The sequence below is a fragment of the Oreochromis niloticus genome, linkage group LG8 (genome assembly GCF_001858045.2).
Source record: "Oreochromis niloticus isolate F11D_XX linkage group LG8, O_niloticus_UMD_NMBU, whole genome shotgun sequence".
Classification (NCBI taxonomy): Eukaryota; Metazoa; Chordata; class Actinopteri; order Cichliformes; family Cichlidae; genus Oreochromis; species Oreochromis niloticus.
The window spans coordinates 16,447,408-16,465,250 of NC_031973.2; the positions used below are offsets into that span (position 1 = coordinate 16,447,408).

The 17,843-nt window shown below is 39.9% G+C and overlaps 1 protein-coding gene across 2 annotated transcripts; it reads right to left on the reverse strand.

Annotated features, from left to right (window-relative positions):
• Nucleotides 1-73: 73 nt before the first annotated feature.
• Nucleotides 74-11,851, reverse strand: sult1st6 (sulfotransferase family 1, cytosolic sulfotransferase 6). 2 transcript variants are annotated; one of them, XM_005463872.4, is made up of 8 exons: nt 11,365-11,851; nt 11,040-11,144; nt 10,318-10,446; nt 9,580-9,677; nt 9,230-9,356; nt 3,715-3,809; nt 1,357-1,537; nt 74-274 (listed from the first exon to the last, which is right to left on the reverse strand). In XM_005463872.4, the coding sequence occupies exons 2-8, from the start codon at nt 11,125-11,127 to the stop codon at nt 162-164; spliced, it is 831 nt and encodes a 276-aa protein (XP_005463929.1). In that variant the 5' UTR covers nt 11,128-11,144; nt 11,365-11,851; the 3' UTR covers nt 74-161. The 2 variants fall into 2 exon arrangements, with proteins under 2 accessions (XP_005463929.1, XP_003458778.1); XM_003458730.5 differs by having other exon boundaries at nt 11,040-11,851.
• Between the last annotated feature and the right edge of the window lie 5,992 nt (nt 11,852-17,843).

The following is a 17,843-nucleotide window of genomic DNA, read 5'->3' on the forward strand; positions in this document are numbered from 1 at the left end:
GTGTTCAACATCCATACATATTAAACGTGAGTCAAACATTTTCATTTTATAGCTACTATTTTGGATTTTTTTCGCGACAGTGCTTCTGCTGTTTAAGTGCGGCTCAGCGACGGTCGTCAGTCTTTGGTTTGCACAGCGAATTCCAGAAACCCCCGGATCCATTAGATGAGGGTCCTGAACGGTATGTCGACGTCCTTCATCTGCTTTTCATAGTCTTCATCAAACAGCTTTGATTGCTCAGGTGTGAAATGGTTTTTCCAGTCACCCACTTCACCTGCATATGAGAAGGAAGACAATCTTGTTAAGTTTGAAAATTTCTTCTAAAGCTTCTATCAATGTTTTTTGACTGACAGGTGCATCAAAAAAATGTTTCCCAAAACAGTTATATGTAATGCCTACAGTGTCTCATTTACCACTAATACGTTTATTAAATTACAACATCTTGATCTTTGACTTTCATCAGAAAAGGTTTAATTTAATAAACAACAGTAAGTGACAGCGTTACAGTAAATTATTTTCTGTAACAGGTAATCTGTTAATTACAGTTAGATCCATAATTTCTTGGACAATATAAACACCGTGCAGAATTGTGCACAATTCCAGCTTGAAGTGTTCTGGATGTTTTTCAGCCATTTTTAAATGTAGTCATTAGATAGTTGACTGACAAGCAGTTTCCTGCAGCCATGAAATTTCAGGACTTTTCAAGCAATCCTTTTATTTAAAATTATGTAAGTTTGTCCAACTACTTTTAAGCCTGTGAAAATGGGAGGTTGTCCGTATGAGTAATATTGTAATGTAATATTTAGCGCAGTACTTTTGTAAAAACCTGGACGTCTGCATTTCAATCACATCTTGACTGTTTGATTTAAGATCCACTGTGATGTGCACAGAGGTTAGACTGTATCCTTGTTAGTAGATGTAATTATATTGTCCTGATTAAATATTTAATGAATGGTTTATTAAGCTCGCCATTTACTTGTTGCAGAAGCCCAGGCTAACAGCTTCAAATTGCTTAAATCGACTCCAGTTAATATCTGCCAACAGACTTATTCATTTGAGTGTTAAGTTGTTGTAGTCTATAGATAAAACCGAAGCGAGAGTTCAAAATCCAGGGACCTCTAGGGGGTGCCCCTGCACTGAAGTGCAGGTAGCAGAGCAGTGATTGCTGCCTTTGAGGAGCTCAGATTGTTCACAAGTTGATTTAACCATGTGACAATATACATGAAGATATTTGTGTGTCTGAGACAAATATAGATGTTCATCATGACATTTTTACTGCCCAAGGCACTCTCTGGCAACTGAGATTAACTTTCCTGCATATCTTTAATTATACTGATTGTTACTGTAATAGTGCACCTTTTCTCATGAAAGGGGAGATGGACTGATCAAACACCGGAGATGGAACGCAGGAGTAGTTGGCCATCGGGTTCTCCTTCATGTTCTTAAAGGAGGTGAGCTCCACGATTTGGCTGATGACCTCATCAGAGACCGACAAGTCCAGGTACCTCATGATGCGCTCCACTTCACGCCGAGGATTCTGGGAAAATAAATGTGACAGAGAATGTTCGGAGATTGTTAATTTTTTTAATTCATTACAGATGTTCAAACAGATAAAATAAGACATGATGTCATCACAGGAAAAAGTAAAATCATAAGAAGTGATAAACAAAACACTGCAAACAGGTGAGGAGAGATTACATAACGGAAATCAATGTTAAATGGGAGTTCTTCCTCGTCACTGTGGATCTGCTCACAGCAGATCATTGCCCTGTTGGGTTTCTCTCTCTAACACTTCAGGGTATTTAGCTTAGAATATAAAGTACGCTGATATTTATGAATTGACTGGTCATGTGAAAAAGGACGTTTATCACAGGATTCTGTGCAGTCCTGTGAAAAACTAAGTACACCCTTACTGCTTCAGTTGGTAGCAGCCAGCTAATCAAACTCACTTGATTAACTGATCTTCAGGAAGTGTGAGCACCTCTATAAAAGGTTTGCAAATACAGGATATCAGCAGAAAACACCGCCTATCAACTGATAAGTACTCTACAGTTAAATGAGAGGCCATCTGTCCAACAGCTAAAGTTTCACTGAAATTAGATCATGCAAAAAGACAATGATCACAAGCACAGCAGCAAATTTACAACAAAAGTGCTGGGAAAGGAAAGAATAAAGGTTTGCTTTAAAGAAGGTTGCGCAACACTTTCACTCTCTTGCTCTTGACGAAGGCGGTCGCACTTTTCTCCTCCTCCTCCTCTCCCTTATCTTCCCTGCTTAGCCTCTTGTGTCCTTGTCTAGTCTCGTGTTTTTTGTATTACTTTTCCCTGGAACACTCTCTCACAGTCTGTTCTCTAAAACCTAAAAGAGGAATTATGGATTTGATCAACTGGTCCCTGAATGCAATTGACACCCTTTTCTCAACGAGAAGTCTGGGCTCGGGTGAGCCTGAGTGCTGAAGATATCTACCTATTCGGAACCATGATAACAGGGTTCTTGCTGATCGGAGCTGGCTTGGCCCTGGCTTGGCCCTGGCTTGGCCCTGGCTTATCGAAGAATTAAGAAAGCGGAACTTGCTGTTCAAACCCCCACAAGGCTGCCCGCTGGGATTGAAACGATGGGACGAGGCGTGAGTTTCTCAAAATGGGCTCATTGAGTGCAGCACGGATAAGATCTTGGAGAAGCTTACGGCTGCCGTGGATACTCAGAACAAGACCTCTGAGTGCAAACTGGATTACATCTGGAGGGGCTCGCTCGGAATAACACCTCTGAGCGCAAATTGGATCACATCTTGGAGAAGCTCACCGCGGTCGTGAGTTCTCAGAATCGGCTCTTTGAGCACAAGAATGACAACATCACGGAGCGTAAGTTTGATAACATCATGGAGAAGCTCACGGCTCTCCAATGAGAGATTGAGAGACCAGTGTTGGACTGTTAGAACAGCTTTGAAATTCATACGAGTTGTTCGCACTAAAGTAAAAAACACCAAAATCTGTATTCACTTCATGCGGAGACCCCTTCAGCGCCAGCTGCGGGCTCAAGGCTGGAGCTGAACAACAACACCCTGATAACGACTGTGTTTAGACTGTTCTTCCCATTCTATGCAAGGCCACCTGGGTTGGCTGGAAGACTGTTTACTTAGCCTGGCAGGGCGAAGGACACTGTCTCAGCTGAACTCTGGACATACACACACACACACACACACAGACATATATACACATGCAGATGTACACTCATCTCCCCTCCACCTCCAAACGCCTTCGACGCTTATTCCCTTCCGATGCTGACAGTGGATCAAGGAGACCAGCGCTTATGCTGCAGGCCCGGATGTACTGTCCACATTGACTGTCTCTCACCCTTTACCCATCCCTGTTGCTTGTCATGTGTTTCTTTGGCGTATTAAGAGTTTCTTCATGTGCTATGTGCAGAGGTGGTTTTTTTTCTGTCCTCAAACTGATCTCCCTATTGGAGCTCAGTCTGGGGGGAGTTATTTTTTCTCCTTATCTTTCCTCATGTTGTGCTTTTTCCATGTTATACCCCTCTGACCTGTCTTCCCCATGTGATGTTGGTGTAATGTATGTATGGTCGGATGGGTAAGACGGCGCTGGCACGGCTGGCAGCCTTAACCCAATTTCCCTCAGGATGAATAAAGTATGATCAATCAATCAATCAATCAATTAATCAACATGCTTCGGTAATAATCCGCGTTCTCCTCACCTCTTTCATGTCCTCGTAGAAGAGGTACAGAATATTCCTCTTTTCTCGCTCCAGCCAGTAACCTTTCACATGATCATACCAGGAGCCCCATGACACTGTAGAAGCAGAGCAAAGGCCATTCATTCAAGCAGCTTTGATGAAAACATTTCTTCTACTCCAGTCCAGGTTTATGCTGACTGTGACTGCTGAGTGTGGAAAAATAATTTTTCCACTGATGACAAAGTGAACCACACAGGGAAACTGGAGACACCCTGTTTATATTTATGGCTATCATAAAGCCTCATTAACTGCTTAACATCAACATTTATGACAGTAGGTAATTTAGTAAGTGTTGGCTGATAAGAGACTGATAAACTTGGCCACCTTTAATGACTTTACAGCTGTGTAACTGCAGAGCTGATGAATTATTGCAAAGTGATGACTTCATGATTACATAATTCATCATTTCTTTATTTTATGCTGGGAAAATTTGAAATACGTACAGTGACTTATTGACAGATGTATCATTCTAACTGGCCTCAACATCAATATTTGGTATGACCACCTTTATTCTTCAATATGGGCAGCTTAATTTCTCTCAGTAGTTTTCAGAAATAGTTCTCTGGGCTTTTTCAAGGACATTTAAAGATGTTGGCTTCCTTTTGTTTGGTTCTCCTTTTGTTTGGTTCTAATCCAAAATGCTGTAGCAAGAGTACTGACAGGGACTAGAAAGAGAGAGCATATTTCTCCTGTATTGACTTCCCTTCATTGGCTTCCTGTTAAATCCAGAATTGAATTCAAAATCCTGCTCCTCACATACAAGGTCTTAAATAATCAGGCCCCATCTTATCTTAATGACCTTGTAGTACCATATCACCCTATTAGAGCACTTCGCTCTCGCACTGCAGGCCTACTTGCTGTTCCTAGAGTATTTAAAAGTAAAATGGGAGGGAGAGCCTTCAGTTTTCAGGCCCCTCTTCTGTGGAACCAGCTTCCAGTTTAGATTCGGGAGACAGACACTACCTCTACTTTCAAGATTAGGCCTAAAACTTTCCTTTTTGCTAAAGCATATAGTTAGGGCTGGACCAGGTGACCCTCAATCCTCCCTTAGTTATGCTGCAATAGACGTAGGCTGCCGGGGATTCCCATGATGCATTGAGTTTTTCCTTTCCAGTCACCTTTCTCACTCACTATGTGCTAATAGACCTCTCTGCATCAAATCATATCTGTTATTAATCTCTGTCTCTCTTCCACAGCATGTCTTTCATCCTGTTTTCCTTCTCTCACTCCAACCGGTCGCAGCAGATGGCCCCGCCCCTCCCTGAGCCTGGTTCTGCCGGAGGTTTCTTCCTGTTAAAAGGGAGTTTTTCCTTCCCACTGTCGCCAAAGTGCTTGCTCATAGGGGGTCATATGATTGTTGGGTTTTTCTCTGTATTTATTATTGTGCGATCTACAGTACAATATAAAGCGCCTTGAGGCGACTTTGTTGTGATTTGGCGCTATATAAATAAAATTGAATTGAATTGAATTGAATTGAATTGAATTGAATTGAATTGAATTCTCTGTCAAAATAATCCCACACTGCTCCAGTAATGTCAAGGGGAGGGCAATCCATGACTTATAGTTTCCCATTGTGTGTTTTTTTCTATCCTGGTATGCTTTTACTGCGTTGGCAGTGTTTTTGAGATCATTGTCATGCTGAAAAATGAAACTGTTGGCATGGTCTGTCTACCATTTCTTCTTTTGTCCTCCAATTCTTTAAAACATTTTATGCCAAGATTTCGGCTAATAGCTCTTTGGGAATCATCACAGATTCAGCTAAAGAAATGGGAACAAATTAGTGTGTTTTTGTGACAGAGTGCTAGTAACAAAGTCTCTAAAGACACAATTTACAGCTAGTTCTTTGTGGAGCTGTCTGTTTTGAGTAGATGCAATACTGGTTCATCCCTTGAATTGGGTGTCTTTTTGTGCTTGAATGATTTATAAATCAGTGTTAAGTGATTTAAAAAAAATAAAGTATTCTTTTAAAAATACTGAGATACAGTGACTGAAAATGAGTGAAAAAGCAGCCAGTGGAAAACTATGAAAGACCTTCAGAAAACCTGAAGAACTATTGCTCAAGATCACTTAAACTTAAAGGGCTGCTTGAAAGCAAAGCATAAAGAAAAAAGGGTTGGGTCAAAAGTTGTTAGCTGTGTATTTACACATCAGTACACATTAGCATGAACGGTACATGTTTGCAGTTCCTGGCAAACTGACAAGCCTCTGATTCTTATGAACAAGTTTCATGTTTGTGCCTTGAGCAGTCGTGCGCAACCAGTGAGCCAAGGTGGAATATGGGTTTATGCACGTAATGTTTGGACTTAGCTGATCAACCTGCACACCCACTCCATGCCCTGGAGGTTGTCAAAAGTAGCAAATCAGTCAAAGACTGATTGAACCAAAGTGCAGTCTGAGCTTCTCAGGAGGTCCTTTATATCAGCTCCAGCAAGCCCATTGCACAGTACTAATAATATGAGTTTTCCCAAATGTTTGCATATTTGCATGTTAGTTATTGGGTGTTTTATTTACTTTATTAGGAATTAATATTGTTTATGTCCGTGATTAAGCTGCCATGGCAATGTAATTTCCTGCAATCTGATAAACTGACGGACCATTAAATTTGTTAAATAAATCAAGCCCAGCGAAGCCTATTATGTACATTTCCACCATATTGTGTTTTATGAAAAGGCCACCGTTTTGTTCCCTAATCTTCACCAAACTGGCACAGATGCTTTAATATGTTCCAGTCGAGTCAGCAGCAAAGCAGCCAAAGTGGTCAATGTTCCCTCTAAGCTGCGCACGTGCGCAATTGCGCACTGCTGGCACGGTCTCTGCGCACAGAAAATCTGCGTTGCGCACAAAAAAAATCTAACCTGAATTGAAATTAAAATTAAAACTTTAACAATTCTGTTTTGCAGTGTTAGTCAGTAAGTGACTGGCTGCTCCTGTATGGGATTAGAACTATGCCACCTTATGTCATGATCCTGAGTCCATGACTCAGCGGTTTTGGGTTTGGTTTATTTATTGTTATTATTTGTGGGCTTTTTGGGATGGTTTGTGTTTTGGGATTGTGATACTGGGTTTCTGGGTTTGTGCTCCCTCTGTTGGTCCCTGGTGTGAGTGTTCCCCCTGTCTCGTCAGGTTAACCAGGTCCAGCTGTGTCTCCCACCTGTGTGTGATTTCCCAGTGTCCCTCTGTGTATTTATTGTGTGTGTTTGCCTTTGTTCCTTGTTGCGTCGTCTGTGTTCATCCTCTGTGTCACCCTGCATGCTCTCCCTGCTGCTCTCCCTGCTGTCCTCCCTCCATGTTCAGGTTTGCTGCTCTTTGGTTTAGTTCTTCCCAGTTTAGTTCACCCGTGGTTCAGTTTTGCCATCTCCACTTTATGTTTGGTATTCTTAATAAATCACCCTCACATCTGAATAAGTACTGCATTTGAGTCCTCCTTTCCTCACCTCACACGGCCGCTGCCCCGAGCCGTGACACCTTATCCTATAGTCCAGCCAATAATGCGATTCACATTCGTATATACGCAGCCAATCAACGTCGTTGACAGGCTATGACAGCGTCCTTACTTGCCGACACCGGTTCTTAGCTAGCAAAGCGGCGTGGCTGATGTACAGTGAAGCCACGTTAATGACAATGTGTACAACCATTGGAGATGTGAGCAGGACAGACGGAACAACTGACGGAAAAAGTGTGGACTTTATACCAGTTTTTAAATTGTGTTGATAGGCCACAAAACCAGAGTTATAATAAAAATATTTGCAATGTTTGGTTTTCTTCCTGAATACTATCGTTGTTTATATTTACTGCGGGAAGAAACGGTAAAAACGGCGTTTTATAAGGAAAACGCTCGACAGCACTCTCCGCCTGTGAGCAAAACCAAAACCAAAAAACCCCCCACCCTTTCCTATTGGTCGAAAAAAGTACCGTGTCGACCAATCAAAAAATGATATGGCAACGTGGCATCTAGTTGTTAAGAAACGGGGGGAAGTTTTAGGAGTGACGGCGGTGTTCTGAGATGTGAGAGATTTGAGACGTTTAGCACAAATCTTGTGTAGTTAGTGTGTAGTGTAGTCAATAGTTTTGTTGGTGTGTCAGAACAATGAGGCGACTGCTGAATGTTACAGGTGTTACAGGAGTGATACAGCTCCTGTTGTCAGGCCTGCAGGTATCAGGCTGTTGTTCTCCTTTATCTCATAGTGGACAAATTATTTTTTGGAGTGGCACAAATAATTTGTGTGGCATCAGATTTGATGCAGAACAGCTGATTGTTCTGTAAATAGTTTGAAATGTTTATTTAAAAAATGCCTTGGCTGCATTAAAAAAAATAAATAGCTGCAAAAAACTTTGTTGTTTGCCAAACTGAGTTACTTTTTTGAAGTAGTAACTATATAATTAATTGTCCAACATTGGTCATTATATACTGTATTTTCCAGACAGAGAGTTACAGACTCTCTCCCAGACCACAGACTCATACTCATAATACAAGTCAGAGCTTTATGGAAAAAAAAAAAAGAAAGAAAGAAAGTTTTCAAAATTGGAGTTAAAGTTATTTTTACTTCCAATAGTGTTAACATACTACACAGGTCATGAACAAGATTTTTTTAAATTTTCATTGTAAGTGGGCTAAAGCAGTTAATTAAAAGTAGTCTAACATAAATGTAAATGCTGTAGTTTGATTATTTTAATAAACCATGTAACTTGAATGGATTAGATGCTGGCGTGACCACAGTGCACACGTCTGATGTCGCTCACAGTGGTCCAAGGGACCGCTCAGGGAGTTCGCTCAGACACATGAAAAATTAGAGGGAACATTGGTTATATGTCACCAAGACTTTGACTTGTACCAGAACCAAACACTCAAAGCTGAGAGGAGACAGGTAATAATTCACTTTGCAATACCCAACCCAGTGACTTCATTTATAGGTAGTTAACATGCATCCAATTGTTAATATAAAGACATTTCAAAAAGTTATTATTTAATGGCCCTACAGCAACCATTAAAGTCTTTCTCTAAGGTTAGAAATCTATTTTTCTTTACCCTGGAATGAATGCATTGAGATTTACTAAAGTTGTATGATTGGTTCATACTTACTTACAAAGCAAACTATGTGCCTAACAAGGCAAATATGGTGGGAAAAAACACAAAAGAAATAAAGAAATCTGCAGAAAGCTAACAAAAATGCATTTACTGCAGTAAAGAAGCAGCTTTTTATGGCTGTTCCATTTATTTTTTTTAAAAAAAGGTTAAATTTTTGATCCAGATCCTCACAAGATATACGCGCTGCAGCCACTCAGGGTGCAACTAATCTTATCATGACCACTCAAGCGTAAAAGGCGGTTACCCCAAGTTGCCATAGTTTCCATCCACCATCACATATTTTGTTCACAAAAGCCTCCGGGCAACCAAAGATGCTGCTTTAGTGGGTAAACATATAGGGCTATTGATGGCTTAGAACGGGTATGAGGACAAAGGGGAAAATATACTTACGCTCTCCTTGCATAAACTTGTGGATGTAGCCATCAAAAGGCCCTGGCTCAGGCTGGGTCTGATTCATAAGATCAAAGTAGTAGTAGCTCACCAGGTTGTCTTTGGCATTGCGTGCCACGTAGATAGCCTTCCCACATGATCAAGAGGAACACAAAAAGATATTCACAGTACAGAGGACATGTTATTTGATGAGACTGTGTTTAGCACAGCATTGGTAACCTCCCACCTCATTTATGTGCATTGTATCATGAACTTTTTACCCTCAAGCTGCATGAGTTTGCTGTCTAGTAAGAAGCAATAAAATGCAGAATTTCTATTCTCACTGAAGTCTGATAGAAAAGGAGTCTCACCTTGCATTTGTTTTCCCAGAATCCAGGAGGCACTAGCTGAAAAGGAAGATGTGTCTTGATAACTCTCGGGGGATCCATTTTTTCCAGAAGATCAAGACCTGAGACATAAATCCAGGGAATTGGACACAGGAAAAACTTAACATATGTATTTAATGATTTCTCATATAGTCCAACCAATGGAAACTGCTTATTACCATTGTTGAATTTACTTTTTTACCCAACATGGTTAAAATAACATTAATTAGGACACAAAGTTGGGGCAGGCATTTAACGTTAGACAGTAGTAGCACTGATTGTTGTGCCACATCCCTGCAGCAAAACACTACAGCTACTTTTTATAGATCTGTCTGTGACTGATTGTTATAAACCTGCCTGTTAGGTCACCGTGACATGCTTGACAGTTGGCTTCATTGTAAAACTTCAACTGGCTGGTATTAAAGTTTAGTCAAACACAAATATTGCTAATCTGTGTTTGAAAAGCACAGCTGCGTTCACTGAAATGACCCAACTACAGTAACTTTTGTTGATCCCCTGCAGAAAGTCCAGTTTTTTGTCTTTTCTTTTGAGGGATATGCTTATGGGTTAAGAACTCACTGACTCTGATTAGGGTGGGAAAAAACACGAGCCGTTACAGAAACATTCCTCCTTGACTTGCATTTGTGAGTTGTGACATGCTACAACTACATGTTAAACCTGCTGAGTCACAGTAGAGCATAAAACCAGAGAAAAAACACACACCTGAAGGGATGGGAGGTGGGGAGAAGATCTCTAGGAATGGACTGCGGACAGGTGTGGGGGCTCTTTTGCAGGCCTCAGCATCTCCATTGTGAAGGAGCAGGTCAACAATTTCCTGGGTCCACGTAGTCCCTACCAGACAGAGACACCAAGCGGTGTAGTGCTAAATCTCACAAAACTGAGTAAAACACATTAACAACAGTCCAACAAACATGTCTTTTTTGACACCACCTACTTAGTGGTGCCACATTGCAGCAGATTCCACAGTCTAAGAAATTAGACTTTTGAAGGGCAGGAAAAGTAGTCCGTCTTTGTTGTTTGTTTGCTTAAATTATAACTCTCACGCTTCATGAAGGCATAATTATAGGATTAGTCTAGAGTTACTGGTGTTTTCCTTTATTGCCTGCTTGTTTAAGCAGTTACACACACACAATGTTTTGGTAAAACCACTTAACACTCAAGTAATAGAAGAAGAAAAAAAAGCAGCAATGCCACAATAGAAAAATATTTCCTCACAAGTTAAAGTCTTGCATTAAAGAGAAAAGGGAAACTGCTTTGTTTTATACATTTTCTATGCTGTTTGGCAGTGCAGTCCTGCATATGATATATTTTCTTGTAACATCTGAATTTGCAACAGATAAGGAAAAAGCACAGTATTTCTCTCCATACCCATGAGTGGAAGTGTACAGTGTTAGAAATGTAAGCATGCAACTGTTTCTGAGTACCTGCTTTGGGGTAGGTGGCAATGAGGAGGTCCGATGGATCGGGACGAAAAGCCCAGATGTTGTCCCAGTTGTTGGCGATGTGGTTCATCAGAGGCACTCCTCTGACTGGGATGAGAGGGAAACGTGTGATGGAGGAGCTGGCCTTCTGAATGGCCTCGCTATAGGTCATGTCTTTCTCCTCTGACATTTTTTACACTGCCAAAAGCTGCCTCAAGGAAATCAAGAACCAAGAGCTAAAATCTGCCTTTTTTAAATTTAAGAAAAAAAAAAAAACTTCAACAAACTCCCGAGGTCCTGCCTTCAGCTGTCTGTGTCAAACACTCACTGCTGATTTGCTGGTGAGCCACATAAATCCCAGCTTCTAATGGTCCTGTTCTTCCTGATTGTCAGTCCCACGGTCAGCGTGTTTACTTCCTTGTTAAACTGTCATTATCTCCTCCTTGCATGATCCCGGCCAAGAGCAGCGCTGCTTTGTTTCCTCTTGATTTCTCGTGGTCTGCAGCGCAAGTCGTCTCCAAGATCCGAATGCAGGAGCGGGAGTCTCTCAGCGGGCTCTCAGAAACAATGAACTCCCAGCTGAAGTCTGAGTGCCTCAGTCACTTTAAAACGTGTTTCTTTTTTCCCCCCTCTTTCTATCTTTGTAAGCTGGCTCCCTGAGTGCTTGTACCCAGGTTCTTATCAGTCTGCAATCACTGGAACTTGCACCAGCAGACCTACACTAAAGTGCCCTTATGTAACATTCCTAGTTACGTATGAATTCCACTTTTCCTCACAATACTGTCTTAACTGCTTCCTCTGTAATCTGAGGAAGGAAAAAGGGAGGGTCTCGAAAAATCCTGCAGCCCACAGAGAGGTGGACTTACATGTGGAGAGTACAAATGAGATGGATTTAAACATTTAACTTCACAGTTAAATGTGTAACTCTGTGTAAAACACCATGACCACTTGCATTTCTTGGTCTTTTAACATAGTTGTGTTGATTGATTTGCACTTTTTAATCACAATTTTAAAAAACAACCACTTTTTAATCACGATCAGAAAATTTGTGGCCAATCTTTACAAAAGCAAATTTGGACTTTGACCCTTCAAAGTAAACAAAATGCTGACCTAATTCCAGTAAAAGAGTGCATGGCAGAGATCTCATTTCATTTTTTATTTTCTTGCAAAGAAGAAAAATGTTCTCGTCTAGACACGCTGCTGGAGATTTATATGGACTTACATTCATGTTATCTATTCAGCCAGATGAAAGTGTTTAGACTTTACATTCCAGGATTTCCAGAGTTAATATCCTGCCAGCGAAAGAAACAATATTTTCACTGTAAATAAGTTGAACTGTCTCGATGGGGTTCAAGAATGTTTTTATAATAACTATCTGAGAAAGTTGAGAAATTTGTAACTTTGAAACACCCTGAACTGCACAGCTTCCTAACAATTTCTGTCCATCCTATTTATATTAGAAGTTCTAGTGTCTGTCTATACATGGAGGAAACATCAGATAAGTTACAGTTCCTGTATACCGTGCATCAGTACTATTGCACAAACTTACAGTACTTTGCAAAAGTCTTGAGTTAGTCTTCATTTTCACTTATATTTTTAGGAAAATTGAAAATGGGTGCAGCAGTTAGTTATTTAAAAACTGTGCAAAAATTCATTACAACGAAATACATAAGACAAAAACAGAGTCTGAAAGCTAATATTGGGTGTGACCGCCTTTATTTCTCAACAAAGCCTGAACTCTCTCAGGCAGCTTTTTGTGATTTCTTATAGTCTTCAGGAATAGTTCTCCAGGCTTCTTGAAGAACATTCAAAGCTCTTCTTTGGATGTTGGCTGACTTCTGTTCTGTCAAGATAATCCCACACTGCCTCAATAATGTCGAGGTCTGGGTTCTGGAGGAATAAGGAATCATTTTGTTTTATCCCTGTCAAACTGTCATCATTGGCATTTTTCATAAATTCAGCAAAGAAATGTGTTTTTTAATGGAAAATTGATGGAACACTTATATCTTCATTAATAGTACCCTTCCTGACTTGAATACAACTAGTTTTTCTGCTTTACCACAACCAGTTATGCTTGAGGTGGATTTGAATCCTCCTCTGGACACAGTACAACGATCCGTGCCTGCCTCCAGTGTGCACATAAATTTGTCTTTGGGCAGAAACATAGTGATAAGAGCAGAAATACCCAATAGCAGTGTAGTAGTATTAGTAGTATAAAATTCATTTATAATTATTCATTATTTAAAGTTTTGATGCGAGGATTCATTGAAAAAACAGGAAATAACCCTGTTTACGATTAAGAAATGTTATGTGCTCATTCTTGTTTTCACAGTGTGCAATTTCATATCATATAATTTCACATTACTATCAAAATGCTCATTTTCACATCAGATTTTCAGTTTCCTGATCTTTCAATCTGCACAATATAACAAAATTATATTACTTAACAAACTGTTATAAGTGGTGGCCAGTAATTTTCATCAGTAGTACCAATCATGACAGAAGGATATCGTTTCCATGTCTTAAAGAAGAAGCCAATGCTGAAGTGCATTAACCCTGGATTCTGTGTAATGACCAGCAGGGGGCGTCTGCTCTGGTTCAAACAGGGGTGTCAAACATGTTGTTGCAGCGCAGCAGGCGTGTTTGAGGTGTGGACCCAAAAGCAGACATGGGAGAAAAAAACTTAATCTTAACAGAATGCGAGCTGTTTATTGAGGCTGATATTCAAAGCAAAAAGAAGACAAGGTGAGTTGGGGAAAAACAAAACTAAAACTGGGCTAAACTAAAACTAAATATGAAAACTATGACATAGAACGTGTCATGAAAAATAAAAGCGAGACTTGCAGTGACATCACATGAGATAAGCAGACAACCCAACTAAACAGAAGGAAAATGAGAACTTAAATGCACAGAAGGATAATGAGGAAAGTGGCAACACCTGGGGAAACACAGCTGACACAAATTACATGATGCCACATGGGAAGCAAAACTAAACACACTGAACATGGAAACAAGACTTTCAAAATAAAACAGGAAATATGGACAGATATGAACTGGGACACGCAAACTTGAAACAAGAGACAGAGAGGGGGGGCAAGAGAGAAAGAGCGACACAGAGGAGAGAGACACATGGGGAACCTACACAGACAAGGAGATAACACATGACAAACAGAAAAAGACACATAAACAAGGAGACATGGACGATAACATGAACTAGACTAAACCTAAACTAAGACAAACTAATAATTACCTCAGAACTTGACATTATCTCATAAGTAATCAAAAAATACCAAATAACTCAAAATGCTGGATCACAGACCCAGCCCCCTGACAATGTTGTTGTTATAGCTCTGTTTCTTTTTTAGTTGGGAGGGTGAATGTCCCCCTTTCATTTATAACTGTCTGATCAGTTAAATTCTAAGTCCTTTTACCAGGTAAGGTAAGCAGGTTTTGTCCTTTGACTGCTCAGTAACCCACATTCTGCATAAATTATTAACAGCAGCAAGTCTTAATAAGCTGACTCACATCTGACAGATGCAGCTCACTAAATTTGGTTGTGTTTCTGGCTTCTGGAGACAGTGGATGCTCTAGTCATGAAAAATAAAGAGAACTTGTTTCTAGTTTTAAGAATTTCTTCAGTCAATCATACTAAATATTTTTACTTAACATGAAAAACAGAGCCAAGCACAAACAGGTTTTATACGAAGGCTTTAGAGCTGGCATGGACTCTGTACTGAGACCGTGGAGCATGCTTTTAGCACCTTATCTGAAACATTTATTCCTGTTCAGCCTGGAAAGCATGTTGGGCTGTGTTTACTGATATTTCTATTCCATTTCTAAGGGATATCCTTTTATGATTTTCAGCTTCAGAAAATTATTTCATAAAAAATATCCCTACATATACACATAAAGCCTGTAACATACATGCTTTAAGCATTCCAACATGCAGTTCTGCAGATAAAGGACAAAATGTTTTTCACCGTCTTAGATCCAGATGTAGGCTGAGTAAGTAAAACAACAGCTGTGTTAAATCTGTGCAACTCCCCACATTCACATCTGGGGAATCGCTCGTGTTTGCTTCTCTTGGCTGCCTGCTGCGCAGCTCCATCAGAGCAGGTATGTATTTCTGGAAAGGAAACAGCAGTCAAATGAGATTTCATTAATAAATCAAAAGCCTGAAACCATTAAAGATTAAAACAGAGGGTAATAGTGAATAAACTTGAGATTGGGGCTGTGCTTTTTAGAGGCTCTGCATTTCAGATCTGCACAGTAGCTGAAGTGTGCTGTGGTGCAGGTGAGCACGCCACTGACCTTGTGCTCTGCTAATCCTGCATACGGTCGACCCCACTGACAGGCAATAATAAGTCAAGGCTAAGTGATTGCTCATTTTCTGCTGAGATTTGCATGGTAGTTTTCAGTTGACCTGCCTAAAATCGAACTAAAAGAAGTTATTTTAATTTTATATCTTTCCATAAAAGCTTCATTCCATTGTATTCCACGTGGATTTCCAAAATTGCTGGCAGATGGAGGCCATTTTGACGGAAAAAGGACTCCCTGCATAAATGAAAAGTAGCAAAATACATGGTGGTTCACAAGGAGATGCATTATTAACAAAAAGTTCTTTGTGTTCTTGATGTCTCAGAGAAAAATTACAGCACAGCAAGAGATGACTGAACAAAGAAGGAGTCAGAGCAGAGTCGGGTTTTCAAAATATTACTATTCAATAAGTAGTAGAAGACAGCAGTACAGATGTGTCATTTTGTTCTACTCTATTTTGCAGTGAGAAAAGTCCAACGTGGAGTTAAACGTTTACATTTTATGCACTTTGGCATAGTTTTTAATGATCTGAGCTTATCTGAGCGAGGCTAATGCGAGCTGATTGTTTTTTATCTTGTGCACACAAATATTTCCTTGAACAACTTATTATCTTGTGTGTGGTAATTATTTATCATGTGCACACAAGATAATGTATTACACATGACATCACCAGGGTTGGTCTCATGGTAATTGTGGGCTTTTAATGATTTCTTTGAACTGATTGTACAGCATGCATCTTAAATGATTTTAAAAAACTAGAATTGAGTGCACATGTTTGAATTTATTTGGGATTTTCTTTAATCCAAGGGTCAGAATTGTACATACAGGCTCAAATATATACATACACATCCACTAATATTTGGTTAATGTCCTTTATCAAGTTACACCTTAACCAGACACTGTTTGTAGCTATCAGCTGGCATCTGGTATAATTCAGACTGAATGTCTGACCGTTCTTCTTGGCAGAATTAATAGTTTATTGAAATCAGTGGCCCTGCTGGCAAGTTTGTGCAATGCACCAGTATCACTGGCAGCAAAACAGCCCAAGAGCATGATGCTACTACCACATAAATACAAAAATGGTCACTGCTGTAGACTAATCCATTAAGGGATAGTTTATTGGTAGCTCTGTGTTTATGGGTCTTATATATAAGAAGAAGTGGCCTGCTGACAAAACAGCTATCTTTGTGTAATCATGCAGTGAAAAAAGTGCATAAGCATGCAAATGTCTTTAAGTTGATGATGAGGGACCACTGAGTTTTCTCATATAAAACACAGGAAGATGTGAACTCTGAAGCAGTTCTTGCTTATATCCATCCAGTGCAGATTTTACACTGCAAGAGATCCACACATTAACCTAACATAAAGAGGGGGGGAAAAAACTTATGTGTGACCCATGAGGTTGTCCTGTTGGTTCTCTTCTGTTCGGGTTGTGCCATTTTATTTCTTTGACTGAAATTGGTGGGTGGAGCTGACCTGGCTCACATTTCACTACACCTGTGCAGGCTCTGCTTGGCTCAGAGGGACAAGAGCAGCTATCAGATCCTCTAACACTGTCTTTAACAGTGGCTGGCAGAGCTTTTATGATCTGCTTTTGTTCCATATGCACACACTCATACATTTACCATCCACTCAGACATACTGACAGTCACATAGTTTCTTTATTTATATAATTTCTTTATTTAGTTGAAATACATTGTGAAGACTATGTGTGGTCTCCCCTCATATTTTTTGCAGGATTAAAATTAAAATAATCTCCAGTTGCAATAATAAAGTGGTACAGAAATTAATCCCCCAAAATTGATTGTGTTCATCTGGATGTAGCGTTTTTAGCGGGAGAAACATTTAGTCAGTCAACAAGGCTGGCGTTCTTAGACTGTGACATTTCCATCAGTAATGGGGGACATTTGAAAGTTGATATGTACAGTAAACCTACGCATACGGATCAGTTTTTAAGGTTTGACTCTCATCATCCACTGGAGCACAAACTGGGTGTCATCAGGATGCTACAACACAGAGCGAACACAGATGCCCAAAGACACAGCGGCCAGGGAAGCAAAAGAACATCATATCAAGAAGGCCCTGAGTAAATGTACTTATCCCATGTGGTTATCTTAGTTTCAGTATTAGTTTTAGTTTCTTTGATGGGAGGTATTTGAGAGAGGTGAGATTATAGAACTCCAAAACAGCTATTATAATATAAAAACTTTACTCAGATAAACATACGCCCCAATGTGTCTTCATGCTGCATGTGTCAATCATTACACCGTTACACGTGTATTCTGTGTTGGTTAAATTATTAAAAACAGTTATTAACAAATATTCTAAGTCTAGTTTTTAATAATATCTCAATCAAAAAATATTCTTCTTTCAGATTTAGTTATAGTTTTCAGTTTGATTTTAGTTAACTATGTTAACCTTGCTTGTTTACTGATTGTTGTGAATTCATTAACCTGAAATGACCGCGTTTTCTCTTCTACGTGCTTTACG